This window comes from Ambystoma mexicanum, chromosome 4q (genome assembly GCF_040938575.1).
Source record: "Ambystoma mexicanum isolate Mex_15411 chromosome 4q, UKY_AmexF1_1, whole genome shotgun sequence".
NCBI lineage: Eukaryota > Metazoa > Chordata > Amphibia > Caudata > Ambystomatidae > Ambystoma > Ambystoma mexicanum.
The window spans coordinates 246,884,596-246,909,595 of NC_090928.1; the positions used below are offsets into that span (position 1 = coordinate 246,884,596).

At 45.6% G+C, this 25,000-nt stretch overlaps 1 protein-coding gene across 2 annotated transcripts in view; it reads left to right on the forward strand.

The window, feature by feature from the left end:
* The window catches only part of MORN2 (MORN repeat containing 2), a 110,868-nt gene extending 88,616 nt beyond the window's left edge, over positions 1-22,252 (forward strand). Inside the window, exon 5 of one of the 2 annotated variants that reach the window (XM_069607795.1) lies at positions 21,878-22,136. In XM_069607795.1, the coding sequence (XP_069463896.1) occupies positions 21,878-21,980 (103 nt within the window). In that variant the 3' untranslated portion in view covers positions 21,981-22,136. Of the gene's footprint in view, positions 1-21,877 lie in introns of both variants that reach the window. The other variant, XM_069607796.1, reaches the window with a different exon arrangement.
* Positions 22,253-25,000: the final 2,748 nt, after the last annotated feature.

Below are 25,000 nucleotides of genomic sequence, written 5' to 3' on the forward strand. Positions count from 1 at the left end.
GACAGAATTTACAAAGATGGAATAAAATGCTAGAATTGATAGAGTGGGTAAAAAATACCCACCAGCAGAAATAATGTCGAAATAAAGGCAAGAAAGTGTAATGATAGGGGTGGGTTTTAGGTGTAAAAAAAACAAAACAGATTTAGGTTAAAATTGGGATGAAGGGGAGGTAGACGAGGAGAGTTTAGGAGTAGGAGAGGTAAGGGGGTACTGAGATGTACCCCCTTCGTCCCTCCCAAAAAAGGTATTTTTACAACGAACAATGTAAAAGGCATGTCATTTTTTTTTCTTGCAATATTTATTGCACTTTGTAGTTGTATGTCACTGTTATTTCAGCCAACAGCAAAAACAATCACAGTAAATCGATTGGAGCTACTCTTGCTTTCCTTGCGAACATTCAGATCACTCTACGAGGAATTCTATTTTCCTCTTGACCAGTCTCCCTTCGCGTTTTTATTTTCTCTTCATGTTGTTTTGGGGAAATATTGTTTCTCACTTTTAAATTGTAAGAAATAATTGCATGTTATTAAAGGCCCAATCGTATTCGCTCATGTACTTGAAAGTTTACACTTTTGGTTAGAATGCTGTTGGAATCCTGTCAAAATCAGCTCTATTTTTATTTGGCTGTAGAGTAATCTGCTTTCTAAAAGACTGACACTTTTCCGTATTGGGGGTATTTTGTGGCAGTCCAGAAAATCCAAGGCAGTTCAATACTTAGAAAAGAAGGATGCACATTTCCATTGGTGTCTATTCTAGTTCCAAGGACGATTCAAAATGTGTAATTTCAGGCCTGAACATTCCTCCACTTAAGGTGTGTTGATTTTGTTGCATTATTCTTTAGTGGTAGTAGGGTGTAGGCATCCTTTTAGATTGTGGGAGCTAGCATTCGTGTCTGTATTATTGAGAACCCAAATTAAGATACTTATTGTATTGCAGAGCTTTGGGTCTCCAATGGCCTTCTGTACCACAGTACAAGTAACCCCAAATGCATTGTAGGCCTCATTTTGCCTACTCTGTGAGGTTTACCTTGAATGTCTAGTTTCAGTGAGCAATGTTTGGGCCCGCCCACTCCACCTCTCGACCTTCGACAGAGAACAGCAAGTCTGAATGAAATGCTTAAACCACAGCTTTAAACCACCCAGAATACCTTGGGCGCTAATGTGCATGTGTGTATGAACTGTGAACTACAGAAAGAGTTCAGACGTGTGCAAACGAGTCCAACCTTACCTCAGAAGGCGCCTTCTGGCTGCTGGCTTGATATCTCGTGTAGGTGGCACGCTGCTTGGCAGATTGGGGCACGTAGCATAAAGTTCTATATCTTGCACTTTGTATTCCACGTGTATAATCTTTGTTACATTGCTACTTTTAGTCCCCCCCCCCTACTATCTAATCTCGCATCCGGTCCATGCTACTCCGTCCCCATATCCGTCCTGTCTGTTCCATAGAGTAGGCTCTTTCTCTATGCATGAAGGAAGTATTTACCATAGGGCATTCCATGTCAGTGGCCTGCCACCGCTACAAACCCATGTAGGCGGCTCCACTGACGTTAACAATGTTGTCTCCAGTGTGGCAGTTGAACAATTCAAAAAGGTTGTTCCTGTAGAACAACTCACGATTTTTCTGCTCGGCTAGTTGGGTTGCCAATACCTGTGACAATGTTACTAATGAAAACTGTTTATATTGGTAGCATGGAAAAGCATCAATTGGTAATGTTCCCATTTATGCGGGTATTTAATAGCGTTCATAATTCTGTTTCACCCATTAATGGCTCCTTTTCTCCCTCGTATGCTACTATTCCTATCACTGCTTTATGTGTAGAAACTGCTACCTACCTAGGGCCTCCATCATTATGCCCAGAGACGTTTTTATGGGAGGGCAAAATGGTAACTTGCCCGGGGCCCCCACCTTGGAGGGGCCCCCACAAGGCTAGCTGATCTGAACAAGTAAGATTCCATTGTTCACCACTCTTAAATAGCACACGTCAGGATATTTTTTGGGGTGCTGCTGAGGCTCTAAACCCATTGCCTTTCTGTTTTGGCAAGTGCATTCTGCCTTGATCAATTCATCATGGATTGCTTTCTGTGTTCACTGTGGTATACATAGTTTGTGTGTTCCTTATGGCACACCTCTGTTGCATGCTTTCCTTCCTGTGGGAATTATGTTTAGGCAATGGTGAAATGCATATTGATCATTTGAGTGCTACAATGGTTCAGAAGTTAGCTCGGTGCGTGAAGCACCCATTGCAGAGATATGTGTTCATATGCAAAATTAGAAAATCACATTCCAGCAAGGCTGACTGAGCCTTTCCTATATCTGAAGTTTATAAACCTGCCTGCATATGTAGTTGATTTTGCAGAACAGCTATTATCAGCAATCTACCTGCACCAGATAGGGGTTGCTATAAAAACTAACATATCATCCATATGTTGAAGGTCTAGAAATTGGTTTGTTGAGGTGGGGTGTTGTAAAATCTAGGCAAACGCATCCAACAATGGCATAAACTGTTAGTCCAAGAGGTGAATAAGTATCCAAATTGAAGACTATGGAATGACAGCGTCCATGTTTATATCCTGGATTTGCCAGCAGACGATACAGTGATCCTGGTCAAAACATCTAATATATCTTACATTACTGTGCTGTCTTCTGTGAGGTTTGCCTTCTTGCATGCTGCTCGTATCATTTAACCCATTAATTGATCTTTCTTCTTATGTAGGCCATTTGGGTGGAAGGGTTGGTAGACAGAAGAGAGCGGACCATATGTTGCAGGCCTCAGGCAAGCATATTTTAAGGCCTGCTTGTTTGAGACAAAAAATGGTTTACTTGTTGGGACAAGTCAAAGGTTTTATTGCAAGTTTATAAATGGAAATGTCACAAGCCATTGTTTTGGAAGTATTTAAAGCTTTAATATACAAAAGACAAACCCAGATTAAATGTGTTAACTCACATCGATTAGTATGCTGGTTCTTATATACTTCCCTTGATGATAGAGAGAATGAAGCTAGAATCATTCCTATTTTGCATAACACCCTTCTATAATATTTTGTTTAAAAATGGTCATGTTTTATGATGTGATTTTTGTACTGTCCAAGTCCGTTTTTTTAATAAAATGAGATTGTTTTAGTTCATGGTAAGAACTGGAAAAGAAAGTGTTAAAATGCAGAAATTGCAGAGTTGGCACAAATCCCAACTTCACACTTTCTCCCCTTAAACAATGTGTGATCCTGGGTATCTCATTTAATCTTGTATTGCCTAAACTCTAAATATTGCCAGTCCCTAAACCTCTGAAAATGTTCAGCCCTTCCGAGTGATTTCCTTCTCATGGTATGATCTTCATAAAATCTTATTCATGGTTTCACTGGGCCTCATTATGAGACCGGCGGTAGCTGTGCCAGGAAAACCGGCATAGCTGCGGCCGGAATAATTTTTTTTTGGACGCCTGGGAGTGGGCAATAACCCGGGCATTATGGCCCCGGCGGACCCGGTAATTGCCCATTCCCGGGCGCCAGAAAATATTAGTCCCCATTCCTATTTGAGTCCCATTGGACTCTGTGGGAATGGGGAGGCCGGGTGCAGCGGCACCCTTCGTGAATGGTGCTGGTGCATCGACAGGGTCTGCTCGCGGGTGCTGGTCCACCCGCCAGGTCAGACCTGGCAGGCGAAAAGGCACCCGCAAGTAGAACTCTTAGTTGCCGGTCCGGTACCAACAGTACTGTCAAGCTTACTGGTACCGTTGTTACTGGACCGGCAAACTTATGAGGCCCACTGTCTTAATAGTGAGCATATTTATATCGCACACCACAGGCATTTATTCCTTTGCTATCTAATGGCAACACTATTTGAAAACCATATCCCACTTCTAATCTCAGTCTGTCTGGATAAAGACCCCTTCCTGGTAGCTTCTAATCTGCCTCCACTATCCATGCTATGGTATGTGTAGCGTTCTCCTTCCTTCCAATTGGTGGTCTCGATCCATGCGTGAGCACTTTTGCATTCTGTGAGGCAGCTAATGTGAGTTCTCTGTCTATTATGGGTTACATGTACCTTTTTACATATGGTCCTGCATTAATACTACATCTACCTGCCTGGATATTATTGATAAAAAAGTATCCTGTATGTACTAAAACAGTAACCCCTTTGTAGACTGCTAATGTTGGTCTTCAAATGCTACTTGTTTACCATTCTCATTAGAGCAAGAATGAAGAGAGCAAGGGGACTTAAACGGAGTAAACATGCTTATTATGCTGCGAGATAGCATATCAACCTATAAGGATGTGAGCACGATGGGTGGGGGGCGTGACCAGTATTCTTGATCCCTTAATTCCTTTGGTGGAGGGGGGCCCCAAAGATGTCAGTGCCCAGGGCCTCAACAGTGCTTACGATGGCCCTGAATATGCCCAGCCTGGACAGACCAGTGAAATTCTCTTCGTGAACCCTGTTTTCTGGAGTCCTTCTTTGCAGTAGGCACTCAGACATTTGCATATGGGCTTTCTGCACAACACGCCTCTTTGCAAGTTGCCATCCGAAATGTGCCTTTTATTCTTTTTCGTCAAGTAATGACCATTCCCCTACACATCAGAAATAAGGCACAGGTTTCAACCCATACAAATCCGTCTCATGCGAGCCTTGTCTTTATTAATCCAAACCAGTCTAAGCCCGTCATGTCACATTTGAAAAACTGATAACAATTACTCCTTTTCAAACAAGGACTACGTTAATGTTCTGTCACGGCGCAGAGGGCCCACATAGGACTTGAGAGGCAAATATGGGTTAACGGAACAAGCTTGATTCTGCTGGACACATCTGGGTAGGAGCAAAAGTGTAGCAAAGTAAGCTATGTCTCAAAAACAGTAAGGTTCAAGACTGGCCATCAGGGTGCGCACGGATGACTTCCTATCTTGTGTGAGCTCCGTCTCCGTAGGTCTGCGAGGTGACCTGAGCCCCCACCCCGCGACCCCCTCCCCCCCACAGAGGAGAACCCGAGGAACGTGCATCGGAACATCCCCCCCACCCCCACCGTCCAGGAAAAAACCTGATTAAAATAGGACTTGGGAAGCCTAGGAAAGTGCCGTGCGAAGTTTCACTCCGACGCCTGCATGAAAACGAAAGTGAATTACCCCGGCAAGGCCGCGCTGGGAGCAGGCACACCCGGAGAGGAATGCTCGGCCAGAAAAGCACTGGACGATGTGCCCCACCCGACCCCCAGGCTGCACTTCTGGAGTATCTGGGCCCGCTGCCCGTCACGGACTCTTCAGCGTTACACCCCAGCTTGTGGCTTGCCGGGCTGCGTGGGGGAACTAACCTGGAGGTAAGCCACACCTCATACTGGAAGCAGCCTGCACTCCTAGTTGCTGCCGCGGTGCCCTGGAGCGCCGTGACCTGTGGGCGAAGCCCTGACGTGCGGGGAAGCTCTTGGGACATACACGCTGGGAAGTCCCTGTCACGGACGCAGACATCCTGCGCTCTGTGCTCTGACACGCGGCGCGGACCCGTTGGTGAGCCCCTACGCAGTGAACGGCTCCCTCACCTACCGTTCTGTGCACCGCGGTACACGGACGTGTGCTGCGACCCACGGAGTGGCAATGTGGGCTTGCGGTTGGGCCCCCCACCTGGTGCAGAAACACAACACCCAGTGTCTGAAGATCCACAACTCAGGCCCTCATAAAAGACACATAAACCCAAGGCCCGTCACCCCCTCCGGACACCTCATCAGAGGCAATACATTACAGGCCCTGTAAACATGGAATTGGATTACCAGGGTCACGCTTTGAGGATGGCTTGAATAGACAGTCTGTGCAGACTCCTGCTCCCCAGACTTCAAATAACAAGCAGTGTACCCCAGAACTGTCATCAAGGTTTTACCATACGCGCTGGCCACGGGGAGGATATTACGCTACCATCTGGGGGATGGAGACCCGTGGAACGCAGTGAATACCGACGTCCCAAAACCTTCCAGCCCCCATCTGTTCTGGATGCACAACCCCTTGGCCCCTGCACGCCACAAACCTCCCACAGTGTGCGGGGCAGGGGTCATTTGGACTGAGGGTAAGGCCCCCGAACCCAGGGCGTGTGCCTCCTCAAGTACCCGGTGTTTAATTGAACTGATATCGAGGAGATACCCCGGTGCCCCTGCAACTCACGAGGTCTGCCCACAGGAGCTAGCGGGCAACACGTCTATCTTCCAGGAGATGAGCAGTGCAACGGTTTGCATACAAACGGCAAAGCACTCGGGGAGCACGCGGCGTGGCCCGGGAGCGAGGTCCTTGCACCCTGCCCAAGCCATACCTGATCCGAGACGCCGAGGCACGGTTCCCAATTATATGCAGGCCAAGTCAAAGCTAGCTATGTACGCTTACGCTCTGTCCAACCGCACAAGCACCACCCCCACAATGGCAACCGAATCTGCGGCACACAGAGAAACAGCGGCCACAAAAGGAGACATAGCAGCCCTCCTCATGGAGATAAAGAATGTGGGAGCCAATATAGGCGGTAAGATTGACAAAAGACGCATAGATAAGATTGAAGACAGACTGGAGGGAGTGGAAAATAACCAAGCTTCCATAGATACTCTTGAAACACAACTTGAACACAGAATAACAGATCTTGAACAACGAGAGGAGGAGTACAGGCTGAAAATGGACAATTTGGAAAATCGAGAGAGGCAAAACAATCTACGGTTTTTCGGGATCCCGGAACAAGAAGGCGAGACAGAAGACGGCCTTAAAGCAACGCTCCATGATATCATCAAAATCTTGGCAGCCGATGACGAGATTGATGAATCAAGAACTGAACGGATTCGCAGAGCGGGTGGTCCACCAGGGGGCCTAAGATCGGTCCTTGGCCGCTTCCACAGATACCAGGACAAAGCGAAGATTCTCGAGAAGGCGAGACGTGGCGGTGAGATCACCCTCAGCGGAGCCCAGGTAACCATATATCAGGATCTATCCTCTATGACACTGGCGCTGCGAAGGATGTGTGGTCCGCTGATGAAATGGCTGAGAGAGCGGGACACCAGGTATAGGTAGGGATACCCCTTCTCGCTCTCTTTTGAACACGAGGGCAAGAGAATCAGATTACAATCGGAGAGGGAAATAAAGGCATGCATATCCGACCTGGTTGATCCCGGTGAACGAAGGGAAGAGGGAGATGCCCCCAGGGGTGTGGGGCAAGAGTGGAAACCTCGTGGACCTAAGAGGCAGAGGGTCAAGGGGTCGAGAACATTTCGGGGAGGTAACAATTCCCCGGAGGGGGACAAGTGAACTAGTCCAGCAGAAACCACCCTGACACTATGGGTGTACTCTTAAGCAAAGGCTGCTGTTGGTCCAATGCAAAAAGTAATGTTCGATGGCTGAATGTTGAAGCTGAAGGGGGGGGGGGAGTTGGGGCTCAGACAATTGTGGTGCCTATTGTGGACAAATGGACCGCGCGATGATGGTCCCTACTGGTGGTTCGTTGCTAGTTCAGTGAGGCTAACTGGACCTGCTCGGATACCGCCATATGGGAGGGGGGGAGTGAGTGAGTGAGTGAGTGAGTGAGGGAGGGAGGTAGGGAGGGAGGGAGGGAGGGAGGGAGGAGAACACAAGAAATGTGGGAGGGTATATTGGAAACAGAAGAGGGAAAGACCAGAATGGTCCTCTTAATTGCTGCCGAGGAGAGGAAAACATTGATGCTGGTTAGGGGCATAATTCACAGGGAAGAGCTGCTTACTATGATGGATACTCAAATGTCACAAATAGATGGCTACCCCTGAAGTAAGCACGCGGGGCCCCTTCAGAGTGGGGACGCTGAATGTTAAGGGGCTTAATTCACCTACCAAGAGGTCAATAGTGTTGAGAATTGCGGAGAGCCAAAATGGACATCTTATTTCTGCAGGAAACCAAGTATATGTAGGGGGAGGAAAGGCCTATCCAAGGGAAACATCTCGGCCTGGAGTTTTGGGGCTCTGGTCCATTGCGCAAAGGGGGTGTGGGAGTCCTGATAAGAAAGGGAATCGAATTTCAAGTCACAAAATCCTGGACAGATACAGAAGGGCGAGCATTATTGGTGGTGGGAACCATTGGAAAAGTGCAAGTCACATTAGCCACGATCTACTCCCCCAATGTAGGGCAACTCAGGTTCCTCTCCAGAACCATCCCCAAAATAATGTTGGAGGCTACGGGACATATTGGCAATCCAACCGCCAACAACGAAGTGAGAGGGGACCATACTGACTATGTGAACATGATGCAAATATACACACTAGTTGATGCATGGAGGGGAAATGCACCCTAACGCAAGAAGGTACACGTTTTATTCCCCCCCACATAACACCTTTACTCGAATAGATTATATTTACCTTTCACGGGAATTGTACAACATCACACCATACTCTGAGATCTCCCCAATAACATGGTCTGATCATGACATGGTCATCGTCACCATACAGTGGGACCACTTACCGATTGGGGTGGGACATGGAGGTGCAATGAGACCCTGTGGAGGGATCCTGTCTTTAGAGAAGAGTTTGAGACAGAGATTAGAGAATACTTCAAAGCTAACGACACGGCGAAATCTCCAAACGGGGAGTGTGGGAAGCGGCCGAAGCAACCTGGAGGGGGGTCCTTATGCGGGAGGGGGCGCGGAAGAAAAGGGAGAAAACCCTCATTGAAAATAGGCTACGGAGCAAAATATGCCGCTTGGACAGGGAAGCCAGGGAAGGTGACAGCACAGACCTTGATAAGATCCAGGAAGCTAGAAAGAAGCGGGAGGAACTTCGCCACTTGGAACAGGGCCAGATAACACGCAAATTACATTTATTAAGACAGAAGTTCTACGAAAAGGGGGATAAGGCTGATGCTCTGCTGGCTGCTAGACTTAAGACGCAACGGGCAGAACGAAGGGTAGAAGAAATATCACATGGCACTCCTGGGCAAGGCAAACCATCCATCCCTGACCTGTTCGCAAACTTTTATGAATCCCTATACTCTTCTGAAACTGATTGAAACTTGCAAGAGATAAATAACCATCTTGCTGGCACTGATCTTCCCAGAATAGCTGAGGAAGACTCCGCCCACCTAGAGTCCCCCATAACGGAAGAGGAGGTACATAACGCAATCAAACGGCTGACGTTGGGCAAATCCCTGGGGGAGGATGGATATACAGCCGGCTTCTGTAAGACCTTCAGCGCCCTCATAGCCCCATTTCTGACTGAATTATTTAATGAAGTCCTGGATTCAGGAACCGCCCCGACTCTTTTTCGTCCAGGCACTCATATCGGTCATCCCCAAGGAGGGTAGGGATCCCAAATATTGCGGGTCATAACGCCCTACATCCCTGCTGAATCTTGACGCTAAGATTTACACAAGGGTACTGGCTGCTAGGCTCGAGATTCACATGCCCCACCTCATTCACCCTGACCAGGTCGGATTCATAATTGGGTGACAAGGGGCAGACACCATGAGGAAAACTCTCCATTTGGTCGCAGCTTCCCAAACTATGAATGACCAACCCACGTTGCTTTCCATTGACGCTGAGAAACCATTCAATAGAGTTGAATGGGAATTTCTTGCTGCAACCCTCCGTGCCGTGGGTATAGGACCAAGATTTAGAAAAGGGATAAAAGCGGTGTACACAGCGCCTAAAGCAACAGTGTCAGTCAACGGAGAGTACTCGAGATGGTTCGAGTTAAAACGTGGTACACGACAGGGATGTCCCCTTTCGGCCATACTCTTTGCCCTCTCGGTAGAACCTCTGGCTCAGAAAATTAGGAAAGACACCCAAATTGAGGGAATGAGATTGGGACAGGTGGAATATAAGGTGGCACTGTACGCCGATGACTTACTCCTCCATGTGACAAACCCCAACACTTCCATCCCCAGGGCACTGAGCCTAATAGACGCATACGGCCGAATATCAGGCTTTAAAATTAATAGATCTAAGTCGATACTCTTCCCCTTACAGGGATCAGTGGAACTGAACAATGAAAGATATTCTTCCCTGGGCCTCACGATAGAACATGAAATGTTAAAATACTTAGTGATACATGTCACGAGATCTCTTCGAGATCTATATGGGGCCAACTTCCCGGCCCTCCTCCAAAAATTTCACGTGGACCTCGCCAGGTGGGATAAGCTAACCATATCCTGGCTGGGACGCCTAAATGCAATTAAAATGACTTGTCTCCTGGGATTTTTGTACCCCTTTCAAATGCTCCCCATCCAAATGCCGCGCCAATTCTTCACTGAAATCAAGAAAGCGATCATAAAGTTCTTGTGGCGGGGGAAAAAACCAAGAATCGCGTATACCAACCTGACGCTCCCTAAAGACAAGGGTGGGGTGGGCCTCCCAGATATTCAAAAATACTATGAAGCGACCCAGCTAAGAGTCCTCATTCCCCATCTCCGTGATCAGAAAACACCCCAATGGATTGCCATGGACAATCATTACCTGTCACCGGCAACAGTCTCTGAGTGGCTATGGTCCCCCAGAAGGAGAGTACTAAAGAAAACTAAAGCACACCCAATGTTTGAAACCATATGGGATATATGGCGGGAGGGCAGAGACATGAAAAATATCACTACGTGGCCATCAACACTAAGTCACCTGTGGTCCCCTGGCATCAATGACCATATTCCTAACGTAGAGAGATTTCAATCCTGGTATGAGGCGTGCCTGGTGAGGGTGGGGCAACTTCTAAAAAAGGATTCATTTATCACACTCCCAGTCCTGGAAGAAGCGCTCGGAATTGGCAAACTGTCTGTATTCCACTTCCTGCAGATTATGGGGATCCTGACAAAACCTGAATGGAAGGACAAGTTTGAAAGGGACTCACCCCATTCGAGTCGATATTGGACTCTAGAACCGAAACGAAGGGGCTGATCTCGATTTTATATAGAACGCTCATAGAGGCGGGGGATGGATGAACAGAACCTCTTAGACTGAAATGGGAGAGGGATATTGGGGACAGTATCGACCTAGAAATGTAGGACAAAATATGACGGGCTGCACCCAAAGCTTCGATCTCATGCCAATTTAAGCTACACGCAATTAAATTACTTAACAGATGGCAATACGATCCGCATAGGCTCTCCAAAATGTACCAATCATCTAGCCCATTATGTTGGAGGGGTTGTGGATCCAAAGCGGACTATTGGCACATGTGGTGGAGCTGCCCCTGAATCCAAGTGTATTGGAACGAAGTCCTGGGTTGGATCAGGGACCTGGATGGGATCCAGAGGATAGCGGACCCCCTCCTAGTACTTTTTGGCTTTGAAAAAATTGAAGATGAATGGAGGAGGGTCCTAGATATAGCTGCGCCGCTGTTATTAGCCACGAGAGCGCTCCTGGCCACGAAATGGAAATGTCCCACAGTTCCAACCGAAAAAGAATGGGTCAATGTAGCCTCTAATATGTGCAACATGGAAAAGATCACGTCGTCCATACATGGGAAATCCGCACAATGTGATATCCTATGGATGGAGTTCCATAACAAATACATGCCGGAAGGAACACATTGACGCCCATAAATCCACCAGCCTCATGGCCTCACATTGGGAGACAACACCGTAAACAGAATGCACAATATGAGACAACGAGAATCTATGCCGACTCCCCAAACAAGGTGGTCCCCAACACTTACCACATCTGTTATGCAACTCACCACACATTAGAAAGCACATTCCTCTGTTGATAGTCTTATAGGGTAGGGGGAGTGAGGGGAGGGAGGGGAAAAACAGGGAATATTGTTGACAATTAATGACATTTTAAATGAAAAGTTACATGCGAACGGAAAGTTCATGAAAACCTCGTCAAAATGTAGATTTGGATTGCGATTATCTTAGCCTGGTGACGACAACCTTTTCATTTTCTGTTCTTCATGCTTTTTTAATGATTGTTAATTTTTGGTGGTACTGTTGTAACTGTTGTAACTTGTTTGACATAAAAGCAAATAAAAACAAATAAAAAAAACCCCAAAAAAAACAGTAAGGTTAATTGTACTGGTAAGTGCATGGAAATGTTCACATGGCTCAGTCAGTCGCTCTACTAGATTATCTCCCTGGCGCTCATACTATTGTGGCATAACATAAATTGAAGGTTTAAAAGCTTTGAGTAAGACTTTAATACCTTCCATTCACGCCACGTTATATTTTCAATCCTTTGTATGGTGGAGAGCAGGGGTCGGAACGCAACTTGCGTTTCCGCAACCTTCCTTCCTTTCCGCCATACAAATGCTCCAGCATTTGTACCAGCCTAGATTTTCATGTGGGTGCAAGTGATGGAGATCCCTGTGGGGTTCGCCTGCCTATAGGGATCTATTGTACACGCTGCCTGCCAGGCTTGCATGGCAGGCAGCGTGTACAATTACAATTAAACGCAGGCTAACATGTTACATACCTTGCACAGCGGAAGGCGAAAGGTGCTGTACACCGTCTTTTGCCCTGCACATTTGCACTCTGCCATGCAAATGACAAACATTTGGCAGCAGGGACCTGGCTAGGCCTCAGTTCAAACGTACTAGGTCCCACCATCAAATTACGTTATTGAGCAATAGGAGCTCCCCTGTGTTTTAGTTCAACAAGTATTTGCAGGTAGGATGTCCTTAAACAAAGACTCTTGATTTCTTCCCAGTCAATCCCAGGTGTAATTTGAAGCTGTTGTCAGTGTAGCTCCACATCAAAGGCATTGTGGTATCCCTATCCCTCTCTCTCTCCTTGCCAATTCCACCAGCACTGGTTCCATGTGTTCCTGGCTAGCCTATCTTTAGTTTGCTTCCCTCTGATTCTCACCACGTTATAGCCAAGGGACCTGTCTGTCTCCATCTCTTGTACCACCAGGCTCTTAATGTCTCTGCCTTTCTATTTAGGCCCCTTTCCACTCTAGGACCCACCTGGCTCTACCTTTCACCTCCTAGGACCCCCTCTAGCAGTTGGCCCTTTTGGCTTGTCCTCTCCTGGGTACATTGTAGGCACTAGCTTCAACGCATCCATTAACTCCCCTGCTGCTACTATTTGCTTTCCTTCACTCCTCCTGCTGTCTACTCCAGTCCTGTTTCCTTCCCTTGTTCCTCCTGTAATTCCCCTTCTTCTACAACTTCCCCTCCCTGCTTTCTCCTCCTTCCTTGAACCTTCAGTTCTCATCCACTCAGTATTCCTGCGGTTTGCTGCCTCTTTCCCGGCTCCTGCCTGATCTAGCCCTCCTGAAACGCCTTCCTCTACCTGCTCTCTTCTCCTGATCACTGTCTCTCTGCTCCGTCCCTAACGTCCCTCAGCTACCCCTAGACATGTCCTCCTTTTACACTCTGGCCCATGAGGTTAGTGAATAGGCTAATGGGTCCGGTTGGGGCACTTGTGAGGACTCATTGCTTGGGTGTGCAGATTGGTCAGCTGTGTTAGTCCCTTCCTCGATTCCAGTGTAATTAATGTTCTTATTGGGGATATTCTGCCTGCGGGCCAAGATCATAAAATGTCAAAGGTGCCATCTTGGCAGCAATCAGTGAAAATGTAGTCGACTAAAATGCAGTCTTTGAAACTATTATGGTAAAAAAAACTTTGCTAGTGGAAAAATTATCAAGCAAAAAATAGTGACAAAGTACATCTGAAAAGAAGCCAAAAATGCAGGGCCATAAGGGTAAGCACTAGGGTTAAAGCAGGTAGTGGAGGGCTAGTGTGATTACCAGGTTTAAGACGAGAGGGAGGTGATAGGGTTAGAATAGAGGTTATGATCATTATGGGGGTTAAGATTAGAGTAAAGATGCAGCTTCGTATTGGAGTAAGGCTTTAGGTCAGCGAGAGCTCATGATACTGTGTTTTGGGTAGATGTTAGTGTTAAGTAAGCTTTAGTGTAAGTGTTGAAGTGATGAGAGGTTTGGGGTAAGGCTAGGGTAAGCATTACAGTAAGCGTTTTGGTGTGAGTTGGGTAAAGGGATAGGGTTAGAGTTGGGGAAGTTCGGTATGGGTTAGGGTAAACCTAGGAGCTGGGAGGTTTTGGCTAGGATAACCATTCAAGTTCAGGTCTGGGTAAGGCAAGGGTTTGTGTTAAAATTGGGGAAAGCGCTCCTGAGGTTGTAGAGGGCTAGTGATGGGGTTGGAGTAAGGGTCACTGTTCATTTTCTGTCTACATATCTGGTGTTTTGTATCGCGCCACATGCAGTCACTATGCTTATGTTTTCCTTAACCCAAACTCTTCAGCATTTAAGAGTTACGGTTCGACTAAATAAAGTTTGTTGTTATAGTTATGGTAAGGTTTAGGGATAGGGCGATTCTGGAGGGCTGGTGATTTCCTGGGTTTTTTGGGGGGTTGGGTCAGCATTAAGGATACAGCCTTATCCTTGTATGTGCTTTAAAATGACACTCTTTGATCTTTTCAATGGCAACATTTTCACACTTTCCATTGATTATATAGACTGACTACATGTTGCTCGAGACTTTCTCACATAGGTGCATTTTTACATGGGACCCGCCTTGGAGTCATTGGATCTGTCATGGTAGCTGCTTGGGTCTGCATGGCTTTCCCCATCCGGCGTTTGTCGTTGTTTCAACCACCGATGATATTCCGTGTTCTCTGTTCCACATAATGCGAGCCCTCGCAATGCATTCTTCTGTGCAGCTGTTGCAGACCTCCAGGCCGCAATCATAATCGTGATTTGTGAGTGCTCAGATCTAATGTTCTGTCTGAATAAGAGGGGAGATCTTTGGCTTTTTACATAAGGGCTGGGATAGTGCGGGGAAATGGCCGGGGATCCCCCCACCCCACCGCTGTGGTTGTCTTCATGTACTGAATGGCCTCCCCTGGCTCCTAGGGACTCTCCCCATTTGGGAACGCTAATCGTGGGAGTTCACCACAGTTCACATTATCATTCTTGCAGTCGACAAGCCGAGTGACGATTTTCACATTCCGGAATAGTGTACTTGCAAAGTTCATGGGTGCTCCCTTTGAGCCATAGCACACATGACTTTAAGGCATAAACGTGAAAGCTAACCATTAGTTTGGCCAGAAGGGTACCTGGAATTCAGGCTCAATTGACTCTTGAGCCTTTTATGGTCTTAATTGTGATAACATTCTTTTCTGCTGAAGGAAAAGTCTGTGTTCTTTCCATTTTAACAGGAGTGTGAGGGTGGGCACCACCAATTGTAGTAGTAAAAAAAATATTAAGTGGTGATTAGAGTAAGTTATGGAGCACTGCAGAGAAAATGTCAAATTAACACAGAACAAAACCCAAAATAATGCGTCAAATCTGTATCATCTGTCACTGCGGGTCTGAATCCTCATCATTATACGGTATGACCAACATTGTATTTATTTTATTGAGCATTTGTAAGGCGCTTTATACAACAGAATTGTTTCAAAGCACCACTGGGCTGAATGGGGAAATAATAATAGGGGCAAAAAAACAACAAAAACAGTAATATATATATGCAGTCGTGGTCCTATTAGGTCTTGTGGTATTTGACCATGCAAGTGACTTGAGGCCAGTGCAGGGGAGGGAGATGGAAGGGAGAGCAAAGAAGTGGACAAGTGCTGGAGGAAGGACCAGGAGGGAAGTGCTAAGAGGAGCCAGTAGGAGAGCCTCAGGCTAAGTGCTAATACAGGCAACTCTCAAGGGTAGTATGTGGAGCCACTGGGCAGGGGCCCGCAGGAGAGTGCACTGGGGGGAGGGGTGCTGGTATTGACTGGGAGGAAGAGCCTGAGATCCTGTGAGGTTCATGAGGATCAGGCCACCGGTCACAGCAGCAGTGGAGAGATTAGCATGAAAGGAAAAGAGGGAAAGATATCGAGATGGGCAGAGTTTTTAACCATTTCCGGAGTTTAAAGAGATCTGGCTCAAATCTGAGAGGGGCAGGGAGGCTGTTCCAAAGGGAGACGGCTGAGGAGAGAGACCTACCCCTCCTAGCGTTTGACAGAGTTGGAAATAGAGGAGCGTAGGGCTCGAGCATGGGAATATTTAGGGACAGAATGTTGGAGATAATGTGGTCCCAGGCCCCAGAAGGCGATGTGGATGTTGCAGAGGGTCTTGAATTTGATCCTTTCAGCCACCGGAAGCCAGTGGAGAGATTTTAAGGCTGGAGCAATACGCTCCCTGTGCTTGAGGTCGAGGATGAGTCTTGCAGCCCTATTCGGGATTAGCTGGAGGGGGTGAAGGGAGGAGGGAGGAGAGAGGGAGTTTGAGAAAGAGGCTATTGCCGTAGTCCAGCCTGGAGAGGACCAGAGCTCTGGAGACATTGAGCTTCTGGGGGAAGGTGAGAAAAGAAGAATGCCTCCGGCTAGAAGTGGGACTTTTTGGTAAGGCCCATGATGTGAGGGGTGAAGGAGAGAGTGGAGTTGAAGATGACCCCAAGGCTTTTGGCCTCATAGGATGGTTGTGGTAGAGGGTCCAAGGAGGGTGGCCAGAGGGTAGGAAAAGAGGGCACGTGTCCCGATGAGGAGGATCTCGGTCTTAATGGCATTGAGACAGAGATCGTTCACTGCACACCATGCCTGAATGACAGACAGTCTGGATGAGAGAGGCGGAAGAAGGGAAGGTAGCGGGAAGTTTAAAGGAAAGCTGTGTCATTGGCATAGCACCGGAAATGAGGAGAGAAGGAGATCAGGTGAGCAAGAGGGGTGAGATGGATATTGAAGAGCCAAGGCGATAGGATAGAGCCCTGGGGGACATCCCAGATAGAGAGGTGGTGGAGGAGAAAGGGCCCAATTGAAGCTGGGAGGGGCGGTTAGTGAGGAAAGAGGTCAGCCAATCCAGTGCCCCGTCAGTGATGCTGAGGGTGTCACGAAAGTGATGCTGAGGGACGTCACTGAGTCGTTTTATGAGGATGGAATCATTGACCGTGTCAAAGGCAGAGGACAGATTGAGGAGAATAAGAACAGCAGGAAAGTTGGAGTCGAAATTTGCTAGCATGGTTTCACAGGTGTTCAGGAGAGCAGTTTCCGTACCCCTGGTGGCTGGAATCTAGATTGATGGTCACAAAGGCAGCCAGCAAGATCAGTGTGGAGGGTCAGTTGGGGAGGACCAACTTTTCCATAGGACCAAGTGTGCTGTGTAGAAATAATAAGAATATAAATCGGGCAAAAACAACCCTATTTTCCATCTGCTATGAGTTAAAAAGCAATACAATGGAAAGAATACTTCGACACTAGTACAGCTGCCAGTGTGTTCATAAGCATGTGACAGGATATAAAAACGGCTTGTGAAAAAGCAAAAAATGTGAAGGAAACCTCACATCAAGAACTCTCTCGTATATCCAAGTGAGAGTAACACAAATATCAAAAATGAACAGGAAGGGACAAAAGTGGCCAAAGTTAACTGGCCAGACATCCAAAAGGCGCCAAACGCAGCGCTAGCATATGATGCTACTGGATGTAAGTCTAGCAAGTTAAAGAATATTGCGTATTCGTGTGGATGGACCTGGTGATGTCATTGCACAGTGTGAGGACATTGCATCACGCACAGGAGCGAGCGTATGAGAAACACAATGCCTGGGGAAAAGTGTGTTTGTGCATGAAAGTTCAAACGCACTAGGGGAATGTAATGAAAAAGAAAAAATACAAAGAAGGGGGCAGAAAGAAAGAAACAAACGTTTTTAAAAAACAGATTAAAAAAAAGAGAGCAATAAAGCAATAAATGAAAAAGGAGGAACATTCCAAAAGGCAAAAATTCAAAATGAAAATCTAACAGAGAAAAATGGAACAGAAAATGTAGAACCTCAATATAATATATGCTGTAAAAAAAACAAAGGTGCCAACCGTAAAGCTAGAAATAAAAGAAAGAATAATGTAAATGTTAGTGAGAGGCAGTAAAGGCAAAAGAAAACCCCATAAATACATGCATGTGTTAATCAGTCAACCTAAACTCTAGTTGGAATATGGACATGGTCTGTCTATGGAAATGTAGGATGTAGAATAATCAAATACAATGTGAATGCACTTTAATTAAAGGACGAAAAACAAACCTCTAACTATGAAAATAAGTAACAGTAATATTGCAAAATACATAAAGGGGCATAAGAATCCAAAGAAAAAAGTGAAAAATAAAAATGACAATAAAACATGAAGAATGATCATAGAAAAGTATGTATAGCTAGGAAGCATTAGAGGTAACAAGCAGTTTTCTTAATTCCTCCACGGGTAAGGTAATCCAATTTGTCAATCCAGAAGACTTTTCTGTCAAGGCTCTTGTATAGGTTGGTTGGCATGTGTTCTGGTTGTTACTTCTTGCGCAATTTGGAAATTAATTTTGTGCAATGTGATGCGGAAAATCATGGAAGAACCGGGCCACCGTAGAGTTTGTGTTAGTGCGAATGTTAATCTGTGCTCGTTCCACCGATTCTTAACTGGTCTACTGCACTGCCCCAAATAATATATACTACAGCCACACTTGATGATGTTAATCGCGTTAGCAGGTTCACTAGTAGCATAGTTCTACAATTAGATTGTTGTCCCAGTGTGTGGATGGTTAATCAAGTCACCTTTTGTGAAATAGTTGCAATTAGGGTACGTAAAAGTGCCTACTCGTGTGTGTGAAGTGTCTCTTGCGTGACTCCACATTCTTTTTTAAAAGACAATCGCTAAAATTGTGACCATGCAGGTCATTACAATTTTGCCTTTGTGGGAAAAATGCTGGTAAAAGTGAAGGCTCCCGAACTAGCGGCCTCTTATCGCCCGATCACGCTCATGAACAATGACGGTAAGATTTTTTTTAAAGTGCTGGCGGGCAGGCTGGGGATGGTTCTGCCGGGCCTAATTGACAGTGACCAGGCAGGGTTCATACCCGGGAGAGGAACTCATGACAATATCCGAAGAACAATAGACATTATTGAACATGCCCACAGGTCCGGGGACAGAATGGCAGTGATATCATTAGATGCACACAAAGCATTCGACCTTATGGACTAGGGGTACATGCGGGCTGTGCAGGAACATTTCGGATTCGGCCCAAACTTTACCAAATGGGTTATGGCCAACTACCAAATTCCCTCAACACAATTATGGGTTAATGGCAGGAGATCCGAAACAATACAGATATCTAGGGGCACCAGACAGGGCTGCCCACTATCCCCTTTGATTTTTGCTCTATCTATGGAGCCCTTTGCAGCTAAGATCAGGCAGAATACCAGGATAAGGGGGGTCCAAATAGGGGGCCGGGAATACAAAATCGTGCTATATGCAGATGATGTTTTAATAACAGCTTTGAATTTGGCGGCATCCCTCAATTCCCTATGGGGGGACATTGACGAATTCGGAGCACTATCAGGGTTCAAAATTACCCTAGACAAGTCCTCAGCCCTAGCGATCAGTGTCCCTAGCCTGGGAAGGGCAGCCCTTCGCCAGTTAATGCCTATCCCATGGAGAAAAGATACGGTAATTACCTAGGGGTGAGAATCACTAAGGACCCAGGAAAAGGTCTGGAAAGCAGCAGCTCGGAAATGGGGCATCAGGGGCTCCCTGGGCCCCCCTATCCCCTGTCTGGAACAACCCAGAGTTTTCACCAGGCTGCAGCCCCAATAGTTTCAAGTCTTGGAGGGAGGGAGGACTGCTTAAAACGGGTGACTTCCTGGAGCAGGGCTCGCCCATTACATTCGAGAGATGCAAACAGAAGTTTGGGGTGGAGGAGAGAGAAAGATTTCATTATACCCAGTTAAGGCACTGGTTATCTCACAGGGCGGTACGCGAGAAGTGCGCAAGAGAACTAACGGCTCTAGAAAGCACCCTAACAACCCCAACAAAAAGAAGCAAAATATCTACACTATATCGTCTCCTGGACAGGATTGACCCCACGAAAAAAGAAAGATACATGATCGAGTGGGAAAGGGACCTGGGTCGGGAAATAGAAGTGGAGGATTGGGCAAAAATATGGGCCAGGCTGCATAAAAGCTCACAATGTATTACTAATAGGGAGGGGGGGGTTATAAATTCTGCTATAGATATTACATGACCCCGGTCCAAATCAACAGAGCTAACCCAACTCTATCTGATCACTGTTGGCGGGGGTGCGCCACCCCCGGTTCTCTATTTCACATGGCATGGACCTGACCAAAGGCAGAGGCATACTGGCGGGAGGTGATTAAACACATCAAAGACATCACTGGACTCACTATACCTTGGGATCCGGGGATTGTTCTCCTAGGGGAAACAGGGGTGGGGCATTGCCAATCTCAGGTAACATACCTCACCTGTGTACGCACTTACTCCTCGGAGCGATAATCGCCATGGCCCGCCTGTGGAAACATGAGGAAGGACCCTCAATAGCATTATGGTGGTCCAAATGCTGGGACATTGCAGTGGCGGAAAAGGTGACCGCGATCCGAAACCATTTTCTCACCAAAACCATGAACATATGGGATCCTTTCATGGACTTTGCAGCGAGATTTCCAGCTTTGTCCAGAAGGCCACCACTCACCAGATGGCTACAAAGCAGCCCCCTCTACTGACCAGCCTATATTCCCCATTGCCACCCCATCTATAGCAGCTGACACATCCACCAAGCTCAAATAACATTTCGAACAATGGAGGTCGTCCTAACGCTAACTAATTCCTTACCCTCCCTAAAAACTTGTGATGCTGAATGTTGCTGATACTGACACAATGCTGTCGCTGATGTCTTATTGATATGTATATTCTAATAAAATGTTGTTATGAAAAAAAAAATTGCTGTTAATTACGGAACTGGCCCTTTTCCCACACTAGCAAAAACATGGAGACATGGAATGAGGTTTTACCGCCATTGCCGGCACCTGGAATATCCTGGTAATATTGGGATATCCGGTGCCGGTAACGGTAGGGCAATTTCCCAGTAATACCGGCAGGATACAAGGAAACTTGTAATGAGGACCCATGTGTGTATGAAAATAAAGGTGTGTCTGTAAACAGGTCCTTAGCCCCTTTTCCCCCTTCAATGAATGATTTCATACATTGATGCCCAGATTTCTTCAACATATATTGAAAATAACTTACATTATTGAATCACCCAAGTCACGTATAAATAGAATACAGAATAAACATAAAATCGATAGTGAGGATAACAGAAGTGATAAGACTGGTCAATGCCTTTATGAAAAAGTCCATCCTCTGGGCCAGTTCTACTTGAGTAAAGAGACAAAGTTATTTTCAAGACACCTTGAAGAAATCTTCTGCATATCAATGTGTGAAATCACTAATTGAAGGGTCTTATTGACTCATTCGGTGAGCATGCAGTACCTAAGGAGTCGCTCTGGGCATTTCACGATTCTCTCTACTCTTATCTAGGCTATTCACTTCTTAATGGTTTTGCAAACCTGGCACCTCTAGCAGAGCAAACCTCTTTACACATTGGATGTAAATAAAACTCTTGGGGCAGTGCCACGCAGCGTAGACAGATGAGCGCATGTTTAATCTCCCACCATCCTCAAATGAGCAGGTGAGAGGTTTCTAAACATGCATTTTCATCTTGTACCCGAATCCGACTGTCCTCAAAAAGGTCACTGTGGCCTGCCCATATGTCCAAGAACACATTTAATCAAGAGAAATACAATAACAGCAGGTTGACTGACAAATGTTCATTTGACTTTCCTGTGTGATTTGGTTATGCTGTAATATGATTTTTGAAAGATTGCTTTAATCATAATTTTTATAAAAAGGCAGTCTGTGTCCTAACTAGAGAGATTCACCATCATATCAATCCCGGGAGAATAACTTTGCTGGAGGACTTTTGTTACAGATAAGTAACTTCTCCTGTTGTATTCCTTTTGCCTTCCATAATATCAATTGCCTTTTCACAGATTCCTGCAATATTAGTTTAATATATACAAAACTCGTTACAACAACTATTGTTACACTTACACAGTACAATGCAACTGTAAAGTGCTTTAGATGACTATCAGTTAATATAAACTAACATTAAACATGCATTTACTGACTGTCTCTTTGTTTGCAGACTGGAAGGTGAGGGGGACTTTGTAGACACGCAAGGGCTGGAGTGGAGAGGCACATTTCACAAAAGAGCTGCACCAGGGTTGAAATTGAAGATGGAAATGTAGATATTGAGATATGAGACATCAAGTACTTGTGCTAAAAGAGTGTCCTATGATGAATACTGCATTAAGGACGAAATAGGGTTCCCTGTTTTACAAGGCTGTTTTCTATGATCATAAATATAACCTTGTTTAACAAAAAATGTTGTTCAGTTTTATTGCGTTATTTCTCATAATGTTTATTACAGTATTTTTCTAAAAATTGATCCAAGAAGAAAATCCACAGCTCTGCTGTTAAAGTTGATAATGATCCGAAATTAGGGTACAAAGTATAATCAATTGCTTACCTGCAGTTCCGGGACCCCACACACACCACAAATGAATAGAAAAACCACCCACTGAACACTCCCAAACCACACATCTTTCTCAAAAGCAACTCATAAACCATACTACACTGCAGACACTCTACTATCCAGACACTAGAGGTGTCCCATCCAAAAACAATCCGCCTCAGCGCTTAAAACAAAACACACCAAGAAAGCATGCCAACACAGACGCCAGTTACTCCTACTTCTTCAGACATCAACAGCTAGGCCCAACACCATTCTCGTCCCACTTTGTCTACAGAGGCACGAAAGTGCCTGCAGACCATGCAAATATTAAAGTAAAGGAGCATCATCAATCCATTGGGTAATCCACCGTAGACTATCCATAGTAAGTCCATAGGAAATAGCAACATAGACGATTAAGCATATTTGCAGACATAAAATACACCTTTTTCTGAGGATCAAAGCAAAATAGTGCAGAGCATGTTCACAAAAAAGACAAAACTATGCTTCACACATTACACCCTCTCTGATATTGATTGGAGGAACCATCATACTCTCTGATTGTGTTCCAATCTAAACATTCTACTGGATGAACACGTAATTGCTTAAGCTTGTAGGGTAAGGGCAAGTACTTATTTAGCTCAGCTGCATAATAACATACATTAATTAACTCAACCAGGCCAGTAGAAAATCAAAATGTTACACAAAGAAGTCCTCAAAGACCATATTCTTTGTGTTTTGCTGGACGAATGTCCTTTTTTTATAGCAATTTCTTTTTACAAAAACAAAAGAAAGCTCAGCTGTGACAAAACAATGTTCTTTATGTAACTAAACCAGGGGGAGTCTGACTTCCAGGAGAGAAGGATGTTTTTACAGACTGCAAAAAAAATGCAATACGAAACCATTTTGGCCTTGATTCATCATAAGAAAACTGGTTGATGGCATTACCAAACACTAATAGTATTGCGCAGTGGTGGCTGGTGAATATTTTATTTGGCGGGCGTGTGAGGTGGCATAGGATCACCCTCAGGAGGTCCTCCAATGCACATTCAAATGTGCAGTTCCCTAGCCTGCTAATGTGATGTGGGGTGCTAGCTGAAATGATGACGGGTGACTGATGTGGTTCCAGGTTTTTCTCAGCATCAAGGTAGGACTGCGGCTAGTCCCATCTATGGCTTTTCTCAACTGATCTTAGAATCCTCAGCTCTCAAGCCATAACAGCTGATGTCACTAAATTCTAGGCATGATGAAAACTATATACAAGACAAAACATGTTAACTTTGTACAAAGAACACTGCTATAACAATTACAATAAATAAAAAGTATCTTTACAACACACCTCCTCTCCTAGAGGCTGTGATTTTCTTTTGTTTCTCTACCATCTCATGTATACCTTGCTATCCTATCTTTGTTCCACACTTCACCACCACACACTCATACTGCATTCCCATAGCCCTTTTTCACCACTTTGACAAGCGTAAATCTCAGATCACGCTTCTTCCCTCTCCTTCCCAACAAAACTTTCACTTTGTCACCTCTTTTCAACTTCATGGCACTCCCATACACCTTGCTATCATATCTGTCCTTGGCAGCTACACCGCACTTCAAAATGCAGTCTCTCACCGACATAGAGTCCACTCTGACCAGTTTGGACCTTCCTAGCCACCCTGGCGTAAGAAGAGTGTTGGGCGTTCTACCTCTGAAAAGTTCAAAAGGTGTTGCCCCTGTCGTTCCATGTGGTGTGACCCTATTTTGAAAAAAACTCTGCACCAATTCCTCCTTCCAGTTCTTACCATTGGCAACAGCCACCCACACTCCATATATAATGTTCCTATTGAACCTTTCAACGCATCCATTACTTTGGGGATGGTACAGAGAGGTTCTTTTCTGTTTTATCCCCAAGGACTTGAGCCTTGTCTCAAATTCTCAGGAAATGAACTGAGACCCATTATCACTAAGAAGCTTAGTGGAAAAGCATTCTTGCAAAAACACCCCCTCCAAAAATCGGATCACACTTGCAGTGGTATTCTCTCTCTAAACGCCTTCTTCCGGCCATTTGGACATCAAATTTACAACTGCCATCCCATAACTGTCTCTCACTCTTGGTAAGCTAAGTGGTCCTGACAAATCAATGGCTAACGTATACCATGGAACTTTCAGCACTTCTGGTTCTATCATGGTGGCTGTCCTTGTATTCAAAACCTTTTTGCTTTCCTTACAAATGTAACAATATTCCACACTACGCTCAATGTCCAAATCTATTTGTGGCCACCCGAAATCCACTTTGATAGCTGATTTAGTTCTAGAGCTACCCATGTGGGCTTTGTGACCCAAATTGATCACCATCTCTTTCGTGTCAACTGGAACCAATAGCCATTCCCCTCTATATACCAGATCTCCACACACACTCAACTTGTCTTTGACCCACCTGAAACTCTTAATGTCAAAATGTTTGCCTCCTAACAACTCCATTTCTCTTTGATGAACCGCTTCATGAGTTGATAGACTTCATCACCATCATAGGCCTCTAGCCACTTGGATTCATATAAGCACTCCTCAACAGCAAAAATGTCCTTATTTCCTCCATCGGGATCCTCAACATCACCACAGTCTTCCTCCACCAGGGCATTCCTCGACAACCAATCAGCAACTATGTTCTTCCTACCCTCTGTGTTCTATCATGAAATTCATACCTTGCACTCTGGTCTCCCATTTCACAATACACCTGGAGACTCTGTCTAGTCCTCCTGTGTTAAA